The following is a 16,945-nucleotide window of genomic DNA, read 5'->3' on the forward strand; positions in this document are numbered from 1 at the left end:
AGGACGTTCAGGACGTTCAGGACGTTCAGGACGTTCAGGACGTTCAGGACGTTCAGTTCAGGACGTTCAGGACGTTCAGGACGTTCAGGAGCAGCGTGGGACAATCACGTATGAACCTGACACAGAAAAAAGTCATTATTTAAGATTTGATGATGAATGAACTTAGTTCTCACTGGATGAATGAGCGTGTTTCTGTGAATCTTGTGTTTGAAACACGTCTGTCCACACGCAGCACTGAAACTTTCTAGATTTGAGGTTAAACCCTCATGACAAACACATGTAACTGTTTTAAATTTACACTTTACACAAGAACTAACGGATCGAATCATCGATGTCAATATGAACATGAACTTTTCTTAATTGGTTAAAACAATTATCAAGTTAACGTTTCAAGTTAAACGTGTTCTCTCCGTGTTTGGTCTCCACCTCCTCCTGATACACATGACACACAAGAACCAATCAGGAAGAGAAGAAGAAACGACAGAAGACAGAGAAGACGACAGATGTGACAACAGCTCGGTGGAGTGTGCGTGTTCTTCATCGTGGATTCTCACCACATGTCAAGAACACGTGAAGGTTCAGAAAACACTTCAGCTTCCATGAACATGAATCTACTTTCACTTTAATGTCACTTAACTGAGTTTGAGTCAGAAGCTCGTTAACAAACAAACTGACTGAGGCTCCGACTAAACACCGAGTTAAACTTTAAACACTGAGAGGAGGGAAGTGGAGCAGAAACCAGGAGGAGGAGGAGGAGGAGCAGGGGGGGGAGGAGAGAGGAGGGAAGTGGAGCAGAAACCAGGAGGAGGAGGAGGAGCAGGGGGGGGAGGAGAGGAGGGAAGTGGAGCAGAAACCAGGAGGAGGAGCAGGGGGGGGGGGGGGGGGGGGGGGGAGGAGAGAGGAGGGAAGTGGAGCAGAAACCAGGAGGAGGAGCAGGGGGGGGGGAGAGGAGGGAAGTGGAGCAGAAACCAGGAGGAGGAGGAGGAGGGGGGGGGGGAGGAGAGGAGGGAAGTGGAGCAGAAACCAGGAGGAGGAGGAGGAGGGGGGGGGGAGGAGAGGAGGGAAGTGGAGCAGAAACCAGGAGGAGGAGCGGGGGGGGGGGAGGAGAGGAGGGAAGTGGAGCAGAAACCAGGAGGAGGAGGAGGAGCAGGGGGGGGGGAGAGGAGGGAAGTGGAGCAGAAACCAGGAGGAGGAGCGGGGGGGGGGGGGGGGGGGGGGGAGGAGAGAGGAGGGAAGTGGAGCAGAAACCAGGAGGAGGAGCAGGGGGGGGGGGGAGAGGAGGGAAGTGGAGCAGAAACCAGGAGGAGGAGCAGGGGGGGGGGGGAGAGGAGGGAAGTGGAGCAGAAACCAGGAGGAGGAGGAGGAGCAGGGGGGGGAGGAGAGAGGAGGGAAGTGGAGCAGAAACCAGGAGGAAGAGCGGGGGGGGGGAGGAGAGAGGAGGGAAGTGGAGCAGAAACCAGGAGGAGGAGGAGCAGGGGGGGGAGGAGAGGAGGGAAGTGGAGCAGAAACCAGGAGGAGGAGGAGGAGCAGGGGGGGGGAGGAGAGGAGGGAAGTGGAGCAGAAACCAGGAGGAGGAGGAGGAGCAGGGGGGGGAGGAGAGAGGAGGGAAGTGGAGCAGAAACCAGGAGGAGGAGGAGGAGCGGGGGGGGGAGGAGAGGAGGGAAGTGGAGCAGAAACCAGGAGGAGGAGGAGGAGCAGGGGGGGGGGAGAGGAGCAGAAACCAGGAGGAGGAGGAGGAGCAAAAAAGTGTGTTTTCTGAATAAAGTGTGATTTCCTCAGAAACCTGCAGAAGAAGAGATTCAGTAGAATCTTAATTGTCCCCTCAGGACGACTGATGGAGACTCGTCAGCTGATTAAAGACCAAACTTCTTTTCATCACCTGATGGACGAGTGTGTGAAACGTTATCAGACGAATGTGAAGGTTTGTCCCAACATCGTCCGTCCGTCCTCTCGTCTTCTCAGAGTCACTCAACACAAATGTGCAGAATCTGTTAATCACCAAACAAAAGCTCATATAAAACATAACATTTGGATTTTCTACTTTTCAAAGATGAATAAAAGAAAATAGAACGTCACAGAATCATCAGGAAGAAACTGCTCACGTGATATTTAATAATCTAATAAAATGTGGAACAACAAACAGGTTCTGCGAGGACAACATGAAAACAACAGATCATCTGGAATCTATTCAAAGAAAACAAACTGAGTTCTGTTTTTAAAACTTGTTGAACGTGAAGTTTGAGTGAGAAGAAGTTTGAGTGAGAAGGCGTTTGAGTGAGAAGGCGTTTGAGTGAGAAGAAGTTTGAGTTTGAAGAAGTTTGAGTGAGAAGAAGTTTGAGTGAGAAGAAGTTTGAGTGAGAAGAAGTTTGAGTTTGAAGAAGTTTGAGTGAGAAGAAGTTTGAGTTTGAAGAAGTTTGAGTTTGAAGACGTTTGAGTGAGAAGAAGTTTGAGTTTGAAGAAGTTTGAGTGAGAAGAAGTTTGAGTGTGAAGACGTTTGAGTTTGAAGACGTTTGAGTGAGAAGAAGTTTGAGTGAGAAGACGTTTGAGTGAGAAGGCGTTTGAGTGAGAAGAAGTTTGAGTTTGAAGAAGTTTGAGTGAGAAGAAGTTTGAGTGAGAAGAAGTTTGAGTGAGAAGAAGTTTGAGTTTGAAGAAGTTTGAGTGAGAAGAAGTTTGAGTGTGAAGACGTTTGAGTTTGAAGACGTTTGAGTGAGAAGAAGTTTGAGTGAGAAGACGTTTGAGTGAGAAGACGTTTGAGTTTGAAGAAGTTTGAGTGAGAAGAAGTTTGAGTGAGAAGAAGTTTGAGTGAGAAGACGTTTGAGTTTGAAGAAGTTTGAGTGAGAAGAAGTTTGAGTGAGAAGAAGTTTGAGTTTGAAGAAGTTTGAGTGAGAAGACGTTTGAGTGAGAAGACGTTTGAGTCAGAAGAAGTTTGAGTTTGAAGACGTTTGAGTGAGAAGACGTTTGAGTGAGAAGAAGTTTGAGTGAGAAGAAGTTTGAGTGAGAAGACGTTTGAGTTTGAAGAAGTTTGAGTGAGAAGAAGTTTGAGTGAGAAGAAGTTTGAGTTTGAAGAAGTTTGAGTGAGAAGACGTTTGAGTGAGAAGACGTTTGAGTCAGAAGAAGTTTGAGTTTGAAGACGTTTGAGTGAGAAGAAGTTTGAGTGAGAAGACGTTTGAGTGAGAAGACGTTTGAGTGAGAAGAAGTTTGAGTGAGAAGAAGTTTGAGTGAGAAGACGTTTGAGTGAGAAGAAGTTTGAGTGAGAAGAAGTTTGAGTTTGAAGACGTTTGAGTGAGAAGAAGTTTGAGTGAGAAGAAGTTTGAGTGAGAAGAAGTTTGAGTTTGAAGACGTTTGAGTGAGAAGAAGTTTGAGTGAGAAGACGTTTGAGTTTGAAGACGTTTGAGTGAGAAGAAGTTTGAGTTTGAAGAAGTTTGAGTGAGAAGAAGTTTGAGTTTGAAGAAGTTTGAGTTTGAAGACGTTTGAGTGAGAAGAAGTTTGAGTTTGAAGAAGTTTGAGTTTGAAGAAGTTTGAGTTTGAAGAAGTTTGAGTTTGAAGACGTTTGAGTGAGAAGAAGTTTGAGTTTGAAGAAGTTTGAGTGAGAAGAAGTTTGAGTGAGAAGAAGTTTGAGTGAGAAGACGTTTGAGTTTGAAGAAGTTTGAGTGAGAAGAAGTTTGAGTGAGAAGAAGTTTGAGTTTGAAGAAGTTTGAGTGAGAAGACGTTTGAGTGAGAAGACGTTTGAGTCAGAAGAAGTTTGAGTTTGAAGACGTTTGAGTGAGAAGACGTTTGAGTGAGAAGAAGTTTGAGTGAGAAGAAGTTTGAGTGAGAAGACGTTTGAGTTTGAAGAAGTTTGAGTGAGAAGAAGTTTGAGTGAGAAGAAGTTTGAGTTTGAAGAAGTTTGAGTGAGAAGACGTTTGAGTGAGAAGACGTTTGAGTCAGAAGAAGTTTGAGTTTGAAGACGTTTGAGTGAGAAGAAGTTTGAGTGAGAAGACGTTTGAGTGAGAAGACGTTTGAGTGAGAAGAAGTTTGAGTGAGAAGAAGTTTGAGTGAGAAGACGTTTGAGTGAGAAGAAGTTTGAGTGAGAAGAAGTTTGAGTTTGAAGACGTTTGAGTGAGAAGAAGTTTGAGTGAGAAGAAGTTTGAGTGAGAAGAAGTTTGAGTTTGAAGACGTTTGAGTGAGAAGAAGTTTGAGTGAGAAGACGTTTGAGTTTGAAGACGTTTGAGTGAGAAGAAGTTTGAGTTTGAAGAAGTTTGAGTGAGAAGAAGTTTGAGTTTGAAGAAGTTTGAGTTTGAAGACGTTTGAGTGAGAAGAAGTTTGAGTTTGAAGAAGTTTGAGTTTGAAGAAGTTTGAGTTTGAAGACGTTTGAGTGAGAAGAAGTTTGAGTTTGAAGACGTTTGAGTTTGAAGAAGTTTGAGTTTGAAGAAGTTTGAGTGAGAAGAAGTTTGAGTTTGAAGAAGTTTGAGTTTGAAGAAGTTTGAGTTTGAAGACGTTTGAGTTTGAAGACGTTTGAGTGAGAAGAAGTTTGAGTTTGAAGAAGTTTGAGTTTGAAGACGTTTGAGTGAGAAGAAGTTTGAGTTTGAAGAAGTTTGAGTTTGAAGAAGTTTGAGTTTGAAGACGTTTGAGTTTGAAGACGTTCACATCAGTTCAGTGTCAAACGTTAATTCATCGACACTTTGATCAAGTGTTCGTCCACCATCTTTCTTTTAAGAGGCTCCGCTGCAGAATCTCAGTTTCATTAAACACATGAAGAACCGGTGAGTTCAACATGCTAATGTTTCTGTTTGTCTGAGCAACACGTGTGTTTACTGATCATGTATGTTAGAAGTTCACATGTTTTCATTCTGTATTTAAACAAACAGGTTTAAAATGTTCAGACTCATGTTACAGCTGACATGACCAACACGTCATTTCTACATGTGTGTCCTCATGTTCTATATGTTCCACATGTTCTATATGTTCTATAAGTTTTATATGTTCCTCGTTTTCTATATGTTCTATATGTTCCACATGTTCTATATGTTCCACATGTTCTATATGTTCCACATGTTCTATATGTTCTATAAGTTTTATATGTTCCTCGTTTTCTATATGTTCTATATGTTCCACATGTTCTATATGTTCCACATGTTCCACATAATCCACATGTTCTATATGTTCTATATGTTCCACATGTTCCACATGTTCTATATGGTCCACATAATCCACATGTTCTATATGTTCTATATGTTCCACATGTTCCACATGTTCTATATGTTCCACATGTTCTATATGTTCTATATGTTTTATATGTTCCTCATGTTCTATATGTTCCACATGTTCTATATGTTCTATATGTTCCTCGTTTTCTATATGTTCTATATGTTCCACATGTTCCACATAATCCACATGTTCCACATAATCCACATGTTCTATATGTTCTATATGTTCCACATGTTCCACATGTTCTATATGTTCCACATGTTCTATATGTTCTATATGTTTTATATGTTCCTCATGTTCTATATGTTCCACATGTTCTATATGTTCCACATGTTATATATGTTCTATATGTTCCACATGCTCTATATGTTCCACATGTTCTTTATGTTCCACATGTTCTTTATGTTCCACATGTTCTATATGTTCCACATGTTCTATATGTTCCACATTTTCTATATGTTCCACATGTTCCACATGTTCTATATGTTCTATATGTTCCACATGTTCTTTATGTTCCACATGTTATATATGTTCTATATGTTCCACATGTTCTTTATGTTCCACATGTTATATATGTTCTATATGTTCCACATGCTCTATATGTTCCACATGTTCTTTATGTTCCACATGTTCTTTATGTTCCACATGTTCTATATGTTCCACATGGTCTATATGTTCCACATGTTCTTTATGTGCCACATGTTCTATATGTTCCACATGCTCTATATGTTCCACATGTTATACATGTTCTATATGTTCCACATGTTCTTTATTTTCCACATGCTCTATATGTTCCACATGTTCTTTATGTTCCACATGTTCTTTCTGTTCTACATGTTATTTATGTTCCACATGTTCTTTATGTTCCACATGTTCTATATGTTCCACATGTTCTTTATGCTCCACATGTTCTATATGTTCAAAATGTTCAAACAATCACACAAACTGGATTCAATAATTCTGTTTCACTGTTTTTCTACATCTTATTTCTAATGTGTGATCCCCTTACTATTTCTAATAATAACAATAATAAAAAAATGTATATGTTATATATATATATATATATATTCATTCATATTATATTTTTTGTGTTTTGTACCTTCATGTATTTATGACTATATAAATTCATTAAACTCTATTTCTATTTTCCTGTTTGCTGATAATTTCTTGATACTTGGACTAATAGATATTTTTCATACATTTATTTTATTTAGTTCTACAGATTAATTTCCTTTTATCTCTTTGGTTTATATCATATTTACGTCATCTAATTAATTAATTGTTGTGTTTTATTTCTGTAATTTATTTAACTTGTATTTATTGTTTTTATATTTGTAAAATATTTCTGCTGTTTATTATTATTACATGTTTTATTACTCCATGATTTTCCAGCTTGTTCTAATTGAACTGGTTCTGTAACGTTTCTATTTGTAGAGTGTTGATATTTTATTACCGACGGATGGAAACTCGCTTTTATTGAAATAAAAAAGAATTTTCTCTGCTTCTTAAATCAAACAGAAACAGTTTTAAATAAATCTTCCAATTATTTATTTGCAGAACGCGATGAATGTGTAAATAAGATATTTTACAGAGATCATCAGATATATTTGTTATTTTAGTTCCGACAGATGAACTGAAGCGTGTCTGTTTAACGTGTGGTCTGCAGCGCCACCTGCTGGACTCTGGATTCATATAAAACACTGTTTCAACAACAGTTTTATTATCATAGAAACTTCCATCTGTAATCTGCTCTATTCTACAGTTTGTTCATTAGAAGAAGAAGAAGAAGAATGAGAAGAAGAAGAATACTTTATATTGAAAGCTCTTGAACAGATAGTAAATGGACCCTGTAGTTAATCATTTTAGTTTGCTATAGTTATAAATGAACACAGTTTCATTCTCTGGTTTTATCACACTAAACATTAAATATTATTTATATGTTTTTTCTCAATGTCATTTTTTTTTTTCTTTTCTAAATGGTTTTCGTTTAGCTACAAGTTCTAAATATTCATGATATAATGTGACACGTTATAATGTGTTAATATTCTACAGGCAAACAAAGTGAAGTTGGGTTATGTTATACTGAGTCACTTGTCTTTAGAAACAGTCCTACAGCGCCACCTCGTGTTTCAAAATAACATGAGAAATTAAATTCTTGGTTCAAATCTTTTTAAATAAAATTAATTAGGATTTATATGAATATATTATAAATGTATGTAACAGACTCGAGCTTCTGATTTGACCATTATAAGATTCTGATTCAAGAGTCCAAGAGAAAGTTTGTAATTTCAGAGATGATGAATATCATGAATTAAAATCCATCTGTCAATCATCTCCACTGCTGATGAAGATCTGCCTATCACAGCTGATCTTCATCAGCATCCTCTTATAATCATATATGTGTATGTCTATATCTAAATATAGATATATACATATATAATTTAAATATCAAATCAATCAAAACTGTATTGTACAGCACCTTTCACACGAATCATATTTAGAAACATATTGATTCTGATGACCTTTAACCTTGTTTGACTGATGAACTCATTTTTTAAATTCTTATTATTAGTTTTATTCTGCAGGGTGTTGTGCCACTCCTGGCCACTGGGTGGCGGTACGGCAGCAAGTGTTTGCTGATCCAACAGAAGAAGACGCAGAAGATGTCTTCCTCTTGACTTTTTATTTTTCGCTTCGTTAAAAAATCGTTTTTTGTCTCGTGAACGTTTTTGTTTTGGTCGTGTCGCTTGTGTGACGTCAGTCTTTGCTTTGAGGTGAGTCCGCTGCTAATGACGTGTCTCTGTCCGCCGCTAGCCGCCTGCTAGCTGCTAGCTCGCTAAGCTAACGCGGTGAAGTCAGTTGTTTTCAGTCTTTGATCTGTTTGATCAGGTTCGTTTGATCGACGAGTCTCATGATTAATCGATGATTGAATCAGAATCGATCGACGCGTTGGATGAATCAGCTGAAATCCTTTAATTATAGTTTTTAAAAGAGAAACACTATTGATCATTAAGATTTAATTCTGCTGCATCATATTAATAAAAACTGCTGTGAATTGATGTTGATGGAAATAATTGTTATTTTTCTCTGAGTCTTAATGATGAAATAGTTGAAACAGTGGGAACGAATTGAACTTGTGTCTCTGCTGCTGTTCAGTTTTTCTCTTCATGGAAACAACTCTTCATTCTTTTCCGATGAACCTGAGTCGTCTCATCTTTCGTAGAGAATCACAGGAAATATTTTCCTCTGGACAAACCGTCCTCAGCCTCCTGTGTCTCTGAGCCTTTTCCATCTCCTCCTCCCTGACACCTTCTGTCTGCAGGAAACACTCAGCTTCGTCCATCATGTCTCACAAGTACAGACCGCCTGACTCTGACCTCAGACCTGATCCTGCTCCGTACTCTTCAGATCGCCGTCACACATCGCTGGACCGAGACAATTACAGGCCTCCGCAGGCGTCTTTCTCTCCATCCTACCCGTCCTCTTCCTCCTCCAGAGGCTCGGCTCAGTGGTCGCAGGAAGGTGCTCTCAGCATCCTGAGCAGCTGTGGTCTGGAGCCCAGCGACCTGTCTCTGCTGGCCGAGCTGCCAGAGGACGTCCTGACCGTGGAGTCCCTGCCTCATGTCCTCAATCAGCTCAAAGGAAAGAGAGGGACTGTCAAACCTTTCTCCACCAACGCTCCTTCCTTCTCCTCTTCCTCCTCTCATCCTCCCAGCTCCACACAACGATCTGCCGTCAGCTCCTCCTCCAGAGACTGGGACCAGCTCTGCAGTCAACCAGTCCAGTACCCGCTGGGTCAGGTAACGTCCCGTCCTCTTCCATCTGAGAAGGTTCATGACCACTGGGGCAATCCCACAACCAGCAGCTCGGTCAGAGCAGACCCACTGTCGTTCTCGTCTTCGTCGTCCAGCTACATGGTGGACTTTCACCACAGACCGGGACCCTCTGATTATGGTAAGACAGGCAGAGCCTCTTGCTCAGTGTCCTCACGGGATCCGCCCTCTGTCAGGTCAGCAGCACGAGACGACAGGACTTGTCCTTCCCGTCTCTCTGAGTCAGGATCGGCTGGTTACAGGTCAGCTCCTCCCCCTGAAGAGCACCAACTTAAAGCTCAGGGGAGACGCCCCGAGTCTGAAACCTCTTCCATCAGGAGCAGCCGGCTCGCTGGAGCCACCTCCATGCCTACCAAGAAAGAAGCCCTGGACTTCCATGGGAGGCTGCCAGAGGTGTTCCCCTACTCGTGCTCTCTGTGTGATATCACTGTGCTGTCAGAGAGGGTAAGTGCTCCTGTCCTCCTCCTCCACTCTCTCAGTATGGGGGCTGGGGGGTGGGGGGGGCGTTGGAGTGGAAGCTGTGATGTAGAAACTCAGTCGAGTGACAGATCTGTCTCTTCTTCTGTTTCAGGTGTGGACTAAACACATCAACGGCACTTATCATGCAGACGGTCAGCTCAGCCTGCTGCAGCAGTCAGTACAAATATAATATTATATATATATTATATATGTGTGTGTGTAATATAATACCTGCTTCCTCTGTGGCACAACCAAAGACAATGATTTCATGTTCCCTCAGGTTTCCTAAGTGGGACTGTCGAATGGAGACGCTCAGCAGGTCCGTGTTCCTCTGTTGTGTGTTTTCTTTTAAATGACGTCATGTGACTTCAGCCAGCTGAGCTCAGAGCTATCAGGTGACCTGCTGGACCAGTGACATCATCTGACAAAGCAGTTGTTACTGGTTCAGGGTGTCAAAGATAGTTTGAGAGACAAGATGTTCCACTCTGTAACATCACTGAGTGTCTCTGTCAGATACACACACTGTTTCATCTACATTTAATCATCATCATCATCATCATCATCATCACACACATGGTTTACTGAACAACATCCCAAATAAAATCTGTCATTTCAGGGCTGACAACCAATCAGAGAAGAGTAAGAATGAAGAAAAGCCCACCCGACCGCCTCCGTCAGCCAATGAGAGCCAAAGTAAATGATGTTTTAGTGTCTCTAGTGTTGTTCACAGTGTCGTGATCGTTCTCAGTGCATCAACATGTGTTTTTATCTCTGTTTAAAGAGTCTCAGTCGAATAAACAGTCGAGGAAGAAGGTGAGTGGAATCATGTTTGTATGTTAGTCAAGTTTGATTCAGCTGCTTCATTAAAAACTGCCCAATAAATGAAAACTGTTCCTCCTCAGACGTCGGACAAGAGTAAAGTGGTGTGTGTGAAGTTTCCAGCTCAGTCTGTGGATGAGACGTATCTGAGGAAACTAACTGAACCGTTTGGAAAGATCCTCAAGATCCTCATGTTTCCGTCTTTAGTGAGTCCAAGTGTTCATTTCACATTCAGCTGAACATTTATTTGTTGGTTACTGCTGTGAATTGTTTTCATTATTCGTCTCTCAGATTTTTTAATTTTCCTTTCTTACACCCTGCAGGCGTTTGTGGAGCTGGGCTCCATCGATCAGGCGAAGGATTTGGTGAAATTCCACATCAACTGTCCTCCAACTGTGAATGGAGAGCAGATGGAGTTCAGCATCTCCAACACCTTCAGCTTCCTTCAGGTACAGACTCATCACAGGGTCTGAATAATAACCTGCAGACACTCAGGGTTCAGTTGGGGAGATGATCTGATCAGACGTGTGAAGACAGAAACTTTGAAAGAAAGAGTCAAGTCTTTTTCAAGTAACTAAAAGGTTCCTGCTCCTTTTTTTTATGAGCTGAGTTAAAAAGAAAAACCTACATTTAGACCCTGGTCCCTGAGGTGGAATCTCACTTTGTTTTCTGTCCAATTCTTATGAAAGCGATATCATATAAAGAATGTCTCCGGGGAATTTCTTCAAATTTGGTGCAAATATTTATTTGGACTCAAAGATGAACTGATTTGATTTTGGTGCCTGGAGGTCAAAGGTCAAGGTTGCAGTGACCTCACAAAGTATATTTTTTGCTATCTCTCGAGCACATTCAAGTGAAAACATCGTGTGCCTTTTTCTGCAGAGTTCTCGCGTCGTTAGCTTCACTCCAGCTCCAACAGGAGAAGACGGCCGATCCGATCTGATCAGCATCGTCAAACGCTTCGGCCAGCCGCTCTACACTCTGTTCCTGCCGTCTATGGTGAGATCACATCCTGACTCTGCTCTGTCTGACTGTGATCATCAGAGTTTACGTTCATCATCTCAGTCCAGTTACAGAGGAAGTTAGAGTCGAAGTCAGCTGTAAATTCTTCAACCAATGAGTGTTATGGAAAAGACAGTCAGTTGGGAGTAGTCGTGGAAATGTCTCAGTGTTTGAGATGTTAGTTGAAGATGGAGGGAATTTAAAGATGCCATGTTGCTGAAAATCTTTCAATGTGTAAAACTTTCCAGAAAAAGTTAAAGTTTCCTCCAGGACAGAATGAAACACTTGCTGTTTTTATCTTCCAGGTGTTTGTGGAGATGAAAAATGTTCCTGACGCTCAGAAGCTGGTCGATTATTATTCTGCCAAAACTCTGAGGATCAACAGTGACCTCATCAAAGTTTCCCTCTCTGGAGAATACAGGAGCTTGATGTGAGTACGAGCAGCGCAATGACTCACCAGCTGACTCTCATCCACCAATCAGGGCTCGACTGCGACGGTGATCCTGTTTCTCTTCTTCAGGCGAGTTGCTTCTGCCACGAGGTACGAGGAGGAAACGCCTTCGACCAAGACAGCGAGCAGTCGGAGCCAAGAGCAGGAGGACAAGACGGAAAGCAAGAGGAAAAGACCTAGATCCAGAGAAAGATCCAGAGAAAGATCCAGAGCAAAGAGGTCCAGGTCCAGTGATGATTCCAACAGGGAGAGGAAATCCAGATCCAGAGATCGTTCCAGATCCAGAGACAAATCTACAGAAAAGACATCCAGAGACGAGTCCAACAAGGAGAAGAAGTCCAGGTCTCGATCTAGATCCAGAGATAAACCCAGAGAGAAGAGATCCAGATCCAGAGAAAAGTCCTGCGGCAGGTCTTCTGGGGAGAAGGGATCCAGAGAAAAGACGATGGAACCAGAAAAAAGTGAGAAACTGGGTAAGAGACTGAGAAATACATCATATAATTGTGTGTGTGGTGTCAGGACATTTCTGGGTTACATAACAGGTGGAGACCGCCACACATGAAACAGCTGCTTTCAGTTGAATTCTATGTGATGTTTTTACATGAATTTAAACCAATCTTTTTATATTGAAGCTGAATTGTCATTTTTCGTATTTATAGAATCAATCACATTAGATCTCAGTGAAACTTTGAATAATCAATAAGTGTTTGTTTCAGCTTCAGAAACAAGACGAGCAGATCAGAAGCTGTTTGTACTCTTCAGTTAAAACTAAATCAATAATTCAACACTCAGTATTTACATCTATATATATTCGATATCTATCAGTTGACAGATTATAACAATAAAGTGCAGGATAAGGCTGAAGTTTGAACTAATCTGATTCGACACACATTTAGTTTAAATATCTTCTAACAACCTGCAGCTCAAATTAATGTTTGAGTTCTGAATAAAAAGTGAAAAGCCCTCGTGCAGGATTTTTGTTGATGAAACTGATCGGCGTCCATTCACAGACTCTGACTCCAAACCTGAACCTGCAGAGAACAGACAGAGTGAAGAAGAAGAAGAGGAAGAGTGAGTCTCATTTCTACTGAATGTTAGACAGGTCAGTGAACACCTCACTCACAATACAGCGTAAACATGTCAAACCTGTGACCTGCAGGTCATCTGCAGAGGACAGCGACATCGAGGGGATGGAGGTGATCGGAGAGGATGGAGAGAATGTGGACGATGAAGAGGAGGAAGATGAGGAAGATGACAGTCCAGCAGAGAGAAGTGACTCGATACGAGAAGGTACAAATAAAAACAGACTGAAATGAAACAAAAGAGAAAAAGTTAAGAGATGATGTTTGTTTTCAGAAAAGGAAAATGTGTTGGAGGAAGAGGAAGAAGTGACGGTGGAAGAGGAGGAGGTGAAGAAAGTGACGGTGGAAGAGGAGGAGGTGAAGAAAGTGGAAGAGGAGGAGGTGAAGAAAGTGGAAGAGGTTCAGGTGAAGAAAGTGGAAGAGGAGGAGGTGAAGAAAGTGGAAGAGGAGGAGGTGAAGAAAGTGGAAGAGGAGGAGGTGAAGAAAGTGGAAGAGGTTCAGGTGAAGAAAGTGGAAGAGGAGGAGGTGAAGAAAGTGACGGTGGAAGAGGAGGAGGTGAAGAAAGTGACGGTGGAAGAGGAGGAGGTGAAGAAAGTGGAAGAGGAGGAGGTGAAGAAAGTGACGGTGGAAGAGGAGGAGGTGAAGAAAGTGACGGTGGAAGAGGAAGCCTCCACAAGAGAAAGGGAGGAGTCAGCTAAGACTAAGCTGGATGAAGAGGTAAAGTTAATACAGACGAGAACGTGTTTGTGTTCACTGAGACCAGTCTCATGGTCTTGTTCTCATGTTCTGTGTTGTTCTCATGTTCTGTGTTGTTCTCATGTTCTTGTCTTGTTCTCATGCTCTTGTCTTGTTCTCATGTTCTGTGTTGTTCTCATGTTCTGTGTTGTTCTCATGTTCTGTGTTGTTCTCATGTTCTTGTCTTGTTCTCATGTTCTTGTCTTGTTCTCATGTTCTGTGTTGTTCTCATGTTCTTGTCTCGTTCTCATGGTCTTGTTCTCATGTTCTGTGTTGTTCTCATGTTCTGTGTTGTTCTCATGTTCTTGTCTTGTTCTCATGTTCTTGTCTTGTTCTCATGTTCTGTGTTGTTCTCATGTTCTGTGTTGTTCTCATGTTCTTGTCTTGTTCTCATGTTCTTGTCTTGTTCTCATGTTCTGTGTTGTTCTCATGTTCTTGTCTCGTTCTCATGGTCTTGTTCTCATGTTCTGTGTTGTTCTCATGTTCTGTGTTGTTCTCATGTTCTTGTCTTGTTCTCATGTTCTGTGTTGTTTACATGTTCTAGTCTTGCTCTCATGTTCTTTTCTTGTTCTCATGTTCTGTGTTATTATCAAGTCCTGTATTGTTCTTATGTTCATGTCTTGTTCTCATGTTCTGTGTTGTTCTTGTGTTGTTCTTATGTTCTTGTGTTGTTCTCATGTTCTGTGTTGTTCTTGTGTTCTCATGTTCTTTTGTTGTTCTAATGTTCTGTGTTGTGCTTGTGTTGTTCTCATGTTCTGTGTTGTTCTTGTGTTCTGTGTTATTCTCCTGTTCTTGTGTTGTTCTCATGTTCTTGTCTCGTTCTCCTGTTGTCTCGTTCTCATGTTCTTGTCTTGTTCTTATGTTCTGTGTTGTTCTTGTGTTGTTCTCAAGTTCTTGTCTTGTTCTCATGTTCTGTGTTATTCTCACGTTCTTGTCTCGTTCTCCTGTTGTCTCGTTCTCATGTTCTGTGTTGTTCTTGTGTTGTTCTCATGTTCTTGTTTTGTTCTCATGTTCTGTGTTATTTACATGTTCTAGTCTTGCTCTCATGTTCTTTTCTTGTTCTCATGTTCTTGTGTTGTTCTCATGTTCTTGTCTTGTTCTCATGTTCTGTGTTGTTCTAGTCTTGCTCTCATGTTCTTTTCTTGTTCTCATGTTCTGTGTTATTCTCATGTTCTTGTCTTGTTCTCCTGTTCTTGTGTTGTTCTCATGTTCTGTATTGTTTTTGTGTTGTTCTCATGTTCTTGTCTCGTTCTCATGTTCTTGTCTCGTTCTCATGTTCTTGTTCTTATGTTCTTGTCTTGTTCTCATGTTCTGTGTTGTTCTTGTGTTGTTCTCATGTTCTTGTCTCGTTCTCATGTTCTTGTTCTTATGTTCTTGTCTTGTTCTCATGTTCTGTGTTGTTCTTATGTTGTTCTCATGTTCTGTCTTGTTCTCATGTTCTGTCTTGTTCTTGTCTTGTTCTCATGTTCTGTGTTGTTCTCATGTTCTGTCTTGTTCTCATGTTCTGTCTTGTTCTTGTCTTGTTCTCATGTTCTGTCTTGTTCTCATGTTCTGTCTTGTTCTTGTCTTGTTCTCATGTTCTGTGTTATTCTTATGTTGTTCTCATGTTCTGTCTTGTTCTCATGTTCTGTCTTGTTCTTGTCTTGTTCTCATGTTCTGTGTTGTTCTTATGTTCTGTCTTGTTCTTGTCTTGTTCTCATGTTCTGTGTTGTTCTCATGTTCTGTCTTGTTCTCATGTTCTGTCTTGTTCTTGTCTTGTTCTCATGTTCTGTCTTGTTCTCATGTTCTGTCTTGTTCTTGTCTTGTTCTCATGTTCTGTGTTGTTCTTATGTTGTTCTCATGTTCTGTGTTGTTCTCATGTTCTGTCTTGTTCTCATGTTCTGTGTTGTTCTTGTGTTGTTCTCATGTTCTATGTTGTTCTTATGTTGTTCTCATGTTCTGTGTTGTTCTCATGTTCTGTCTTGTTCTTGTCTTGTTCTCATGTTCTTGTCTTGTTCTCATGTTCTGTGTTGTTCTTGTGTTGTTCTCATGTTCTTGTCTTGTTCTCAAGTTCTTGTCTTGTTCTCATGTTCTGTGTTGTTCTTATGTTGTTCTCATGTTCTGTCTTGTTCTCATGTTCTGTCTTGTTCTTGTCTTGTTCTCATGTTCTTGTCTCGTTCTCATGTTCTTGTTCTCATGTTCTTGTCTCGTTCTCATGTTCTGTGTTGTTCTTGTCTTGTTCTCATGTTCTTGTCTCGTTCTCATGTTCTTGTTCTTATGTTCATGTCTTGTTCTCATGTTCTGTGTTGTTCTTATGTTGTTCTCATGTTCTCTCTGGTTCTCATGTTCTTGTTCTTATGTTCATGTCTTGTTCTCATGTTCTGTGTTGTTCTTATGTTGTTCTCATGTTCTTGTTCTTATGTTCATGTCTTGTTCTCATGTTCTGTATTGTTTTTGTGTTGTTCTCATGTTCTTGTCTCGTTCTCATGTTCTTGTTCTTATGTTCTTGTCTTGTTCTCATGTTCTGTGTTGTTCTTGTGTTGTTCTCATGTTCTGTCTTGTTCTTGTCTTGTTCTCATGTTCTGTGTTGTTCTTATGTTGTTCTCATGTTCTTGTTCTTATGTTCATGTCTTGTTCTCATGTTCTTGTGTTGTTGTTCAGGAGGGACCAGATTTCCCCGTGGACCTGGAGAACTGCATCACCCTGGATGAACTGGAAGAAGAAGAAGAAGAAGAAGAACAGTCCGATGACTCAGGTTCTGACAAATGATCTGGAGACAAAGTCGAGTTCTTGAACATGTTCCCTTTGACCTGTGGGACCTTGAATAACATGCCATGTGTTCTTGTTTTCAGCGGCTGCAGCTGAGCTCAAGGTTCGTCTCATCCTCAGTGAAACTATGTTGTTGCTCAGACTCGTCATGATGGTTTTTTCTGTTTTCAGTCTCCGACCACCAGAGTCATTTTCTTCAAAAAACTGCCGCTGCGTTTCTACACCGACGCCGGGTTTGTCCAACTGGTCAAAGGTGTTGGAACAGCGGTGCGCTACTTCCTGATCCGCCGACAGCAACAGGTTAGAGAACATATCTGAAACAATCAATTCTCAAACTTCAGTTTGATGAGACCTCAACATTTCTCGTTTTTATTTTTCAGGGTTTCATCGAGATGTCGACGTCTGCTGAAGCAGTGAAAGCAGCACAAGTTCTGAACCATAAAACCTTTCACGGATCCAGACTCTTCGTCAACATCTCCCACAAATACACCCGACTAGTGAACGGGTCAGAGTCTGCAGCCTCGTCACTGATCAGATTCACGAGATCCAGAAACATTTTTATACACGAATCATCAATCACTGATCCCCGTGACAGTTTTTACATTGTTCTCATTCTGGAATGTTCTTCA

The 16,945-nt window shown here is 41.2% G+C and overlaps 1 protein-coding gene and 1 long non-coding RNA gene across 21 annotated transcripts in view; one reads left to right on the forward strand and one right to left on the reverse strand.

Moving 5' to 3' along the window:
* On the reverse strand, positions 1-9,827 carry LOC138411363 (uncharacterized). The gene is made up of 3 exons (XR_011243998.1): positions 9,711-9,827; positions 1,880-1,988; positions 1-116 (listed from the first exon to the last, which is right to left on the reverse strand). It is a non-coding gene; the product is annotated as an uncharacterized lncRNA (long non-coding RNA).
* matr3l1.1 (matrin 3-like 1.1) overlaps positions 7,812-16,945 on the forward strand; it is an 11,713-nt gene continuing 2,579 nt past the window's right edge. For 2 of the 20 annotated variants that reach the window (XM_069531311.1, XM_069531307.1), the window contains exons 1-19: positions 7,812-7,961; positions 8,510-9,464; positions 9,592-9,653; positions 9,760-9,798; positions 10,096-10,172; positions 10,261-10,292; positions 10,382-10,504; positions 10,622-10,747; positions 11,181-11,297; positions 11,606-11,730; positions 11,821-12,224; positions 12,762-12,822; positions 12,911-13,041; positions 13,108-13,190; positions 13,335-13,550; positions 16,209-16,302; positions 16,400-16,419; positions 16,488-16,616; positions 16,697-16,821. In XM_069531311.1, the coding sequence (XP_069387412.1) occupies positions 8,532-9,464; positions 9,592-9,653; positions 9,760-9,798; positions 10,096-10,172; positions 10,261-10,292; positions 10,382-10,504; positions 10,622-10,747; positions 11,181-11,297; positions 11,606-11,730; positions 11,821-12,224; positions 12,762-12,822; positions 12,911-13,041; positions 13,108-13,190; positions 13,335-13,550; positions 16,209-16,302; positions 16,400-16,419; positions 16,488-16,616; positions 16,697-16,821 (2,897 nt within the window). In that variant the 5' untranslated portion in view covers positions 7,812-7,961; positions 8,510-8,531. The other 18 variants (XM_069531324.1, XM_069531317.1, XM_069531321.1 and 15 more) reach the window with 18 other exon arrangements.

This window comes from Paralichthys olivaceus, chromosome 9 (assembly GCF_024713975.1).
Source record: "Paralichthys olivaceus isolate ysfri-2021 chromosome 9, ASM2471397v2, whole genome shotgun sequence".
NCBI classification, from domain to species: Eukaryota; Metazoa; Chordata; class Actinopteri; order Pleuronectiformes; family Paralichthyidae; genus Paralichthys; species Paralichthys olivaceus.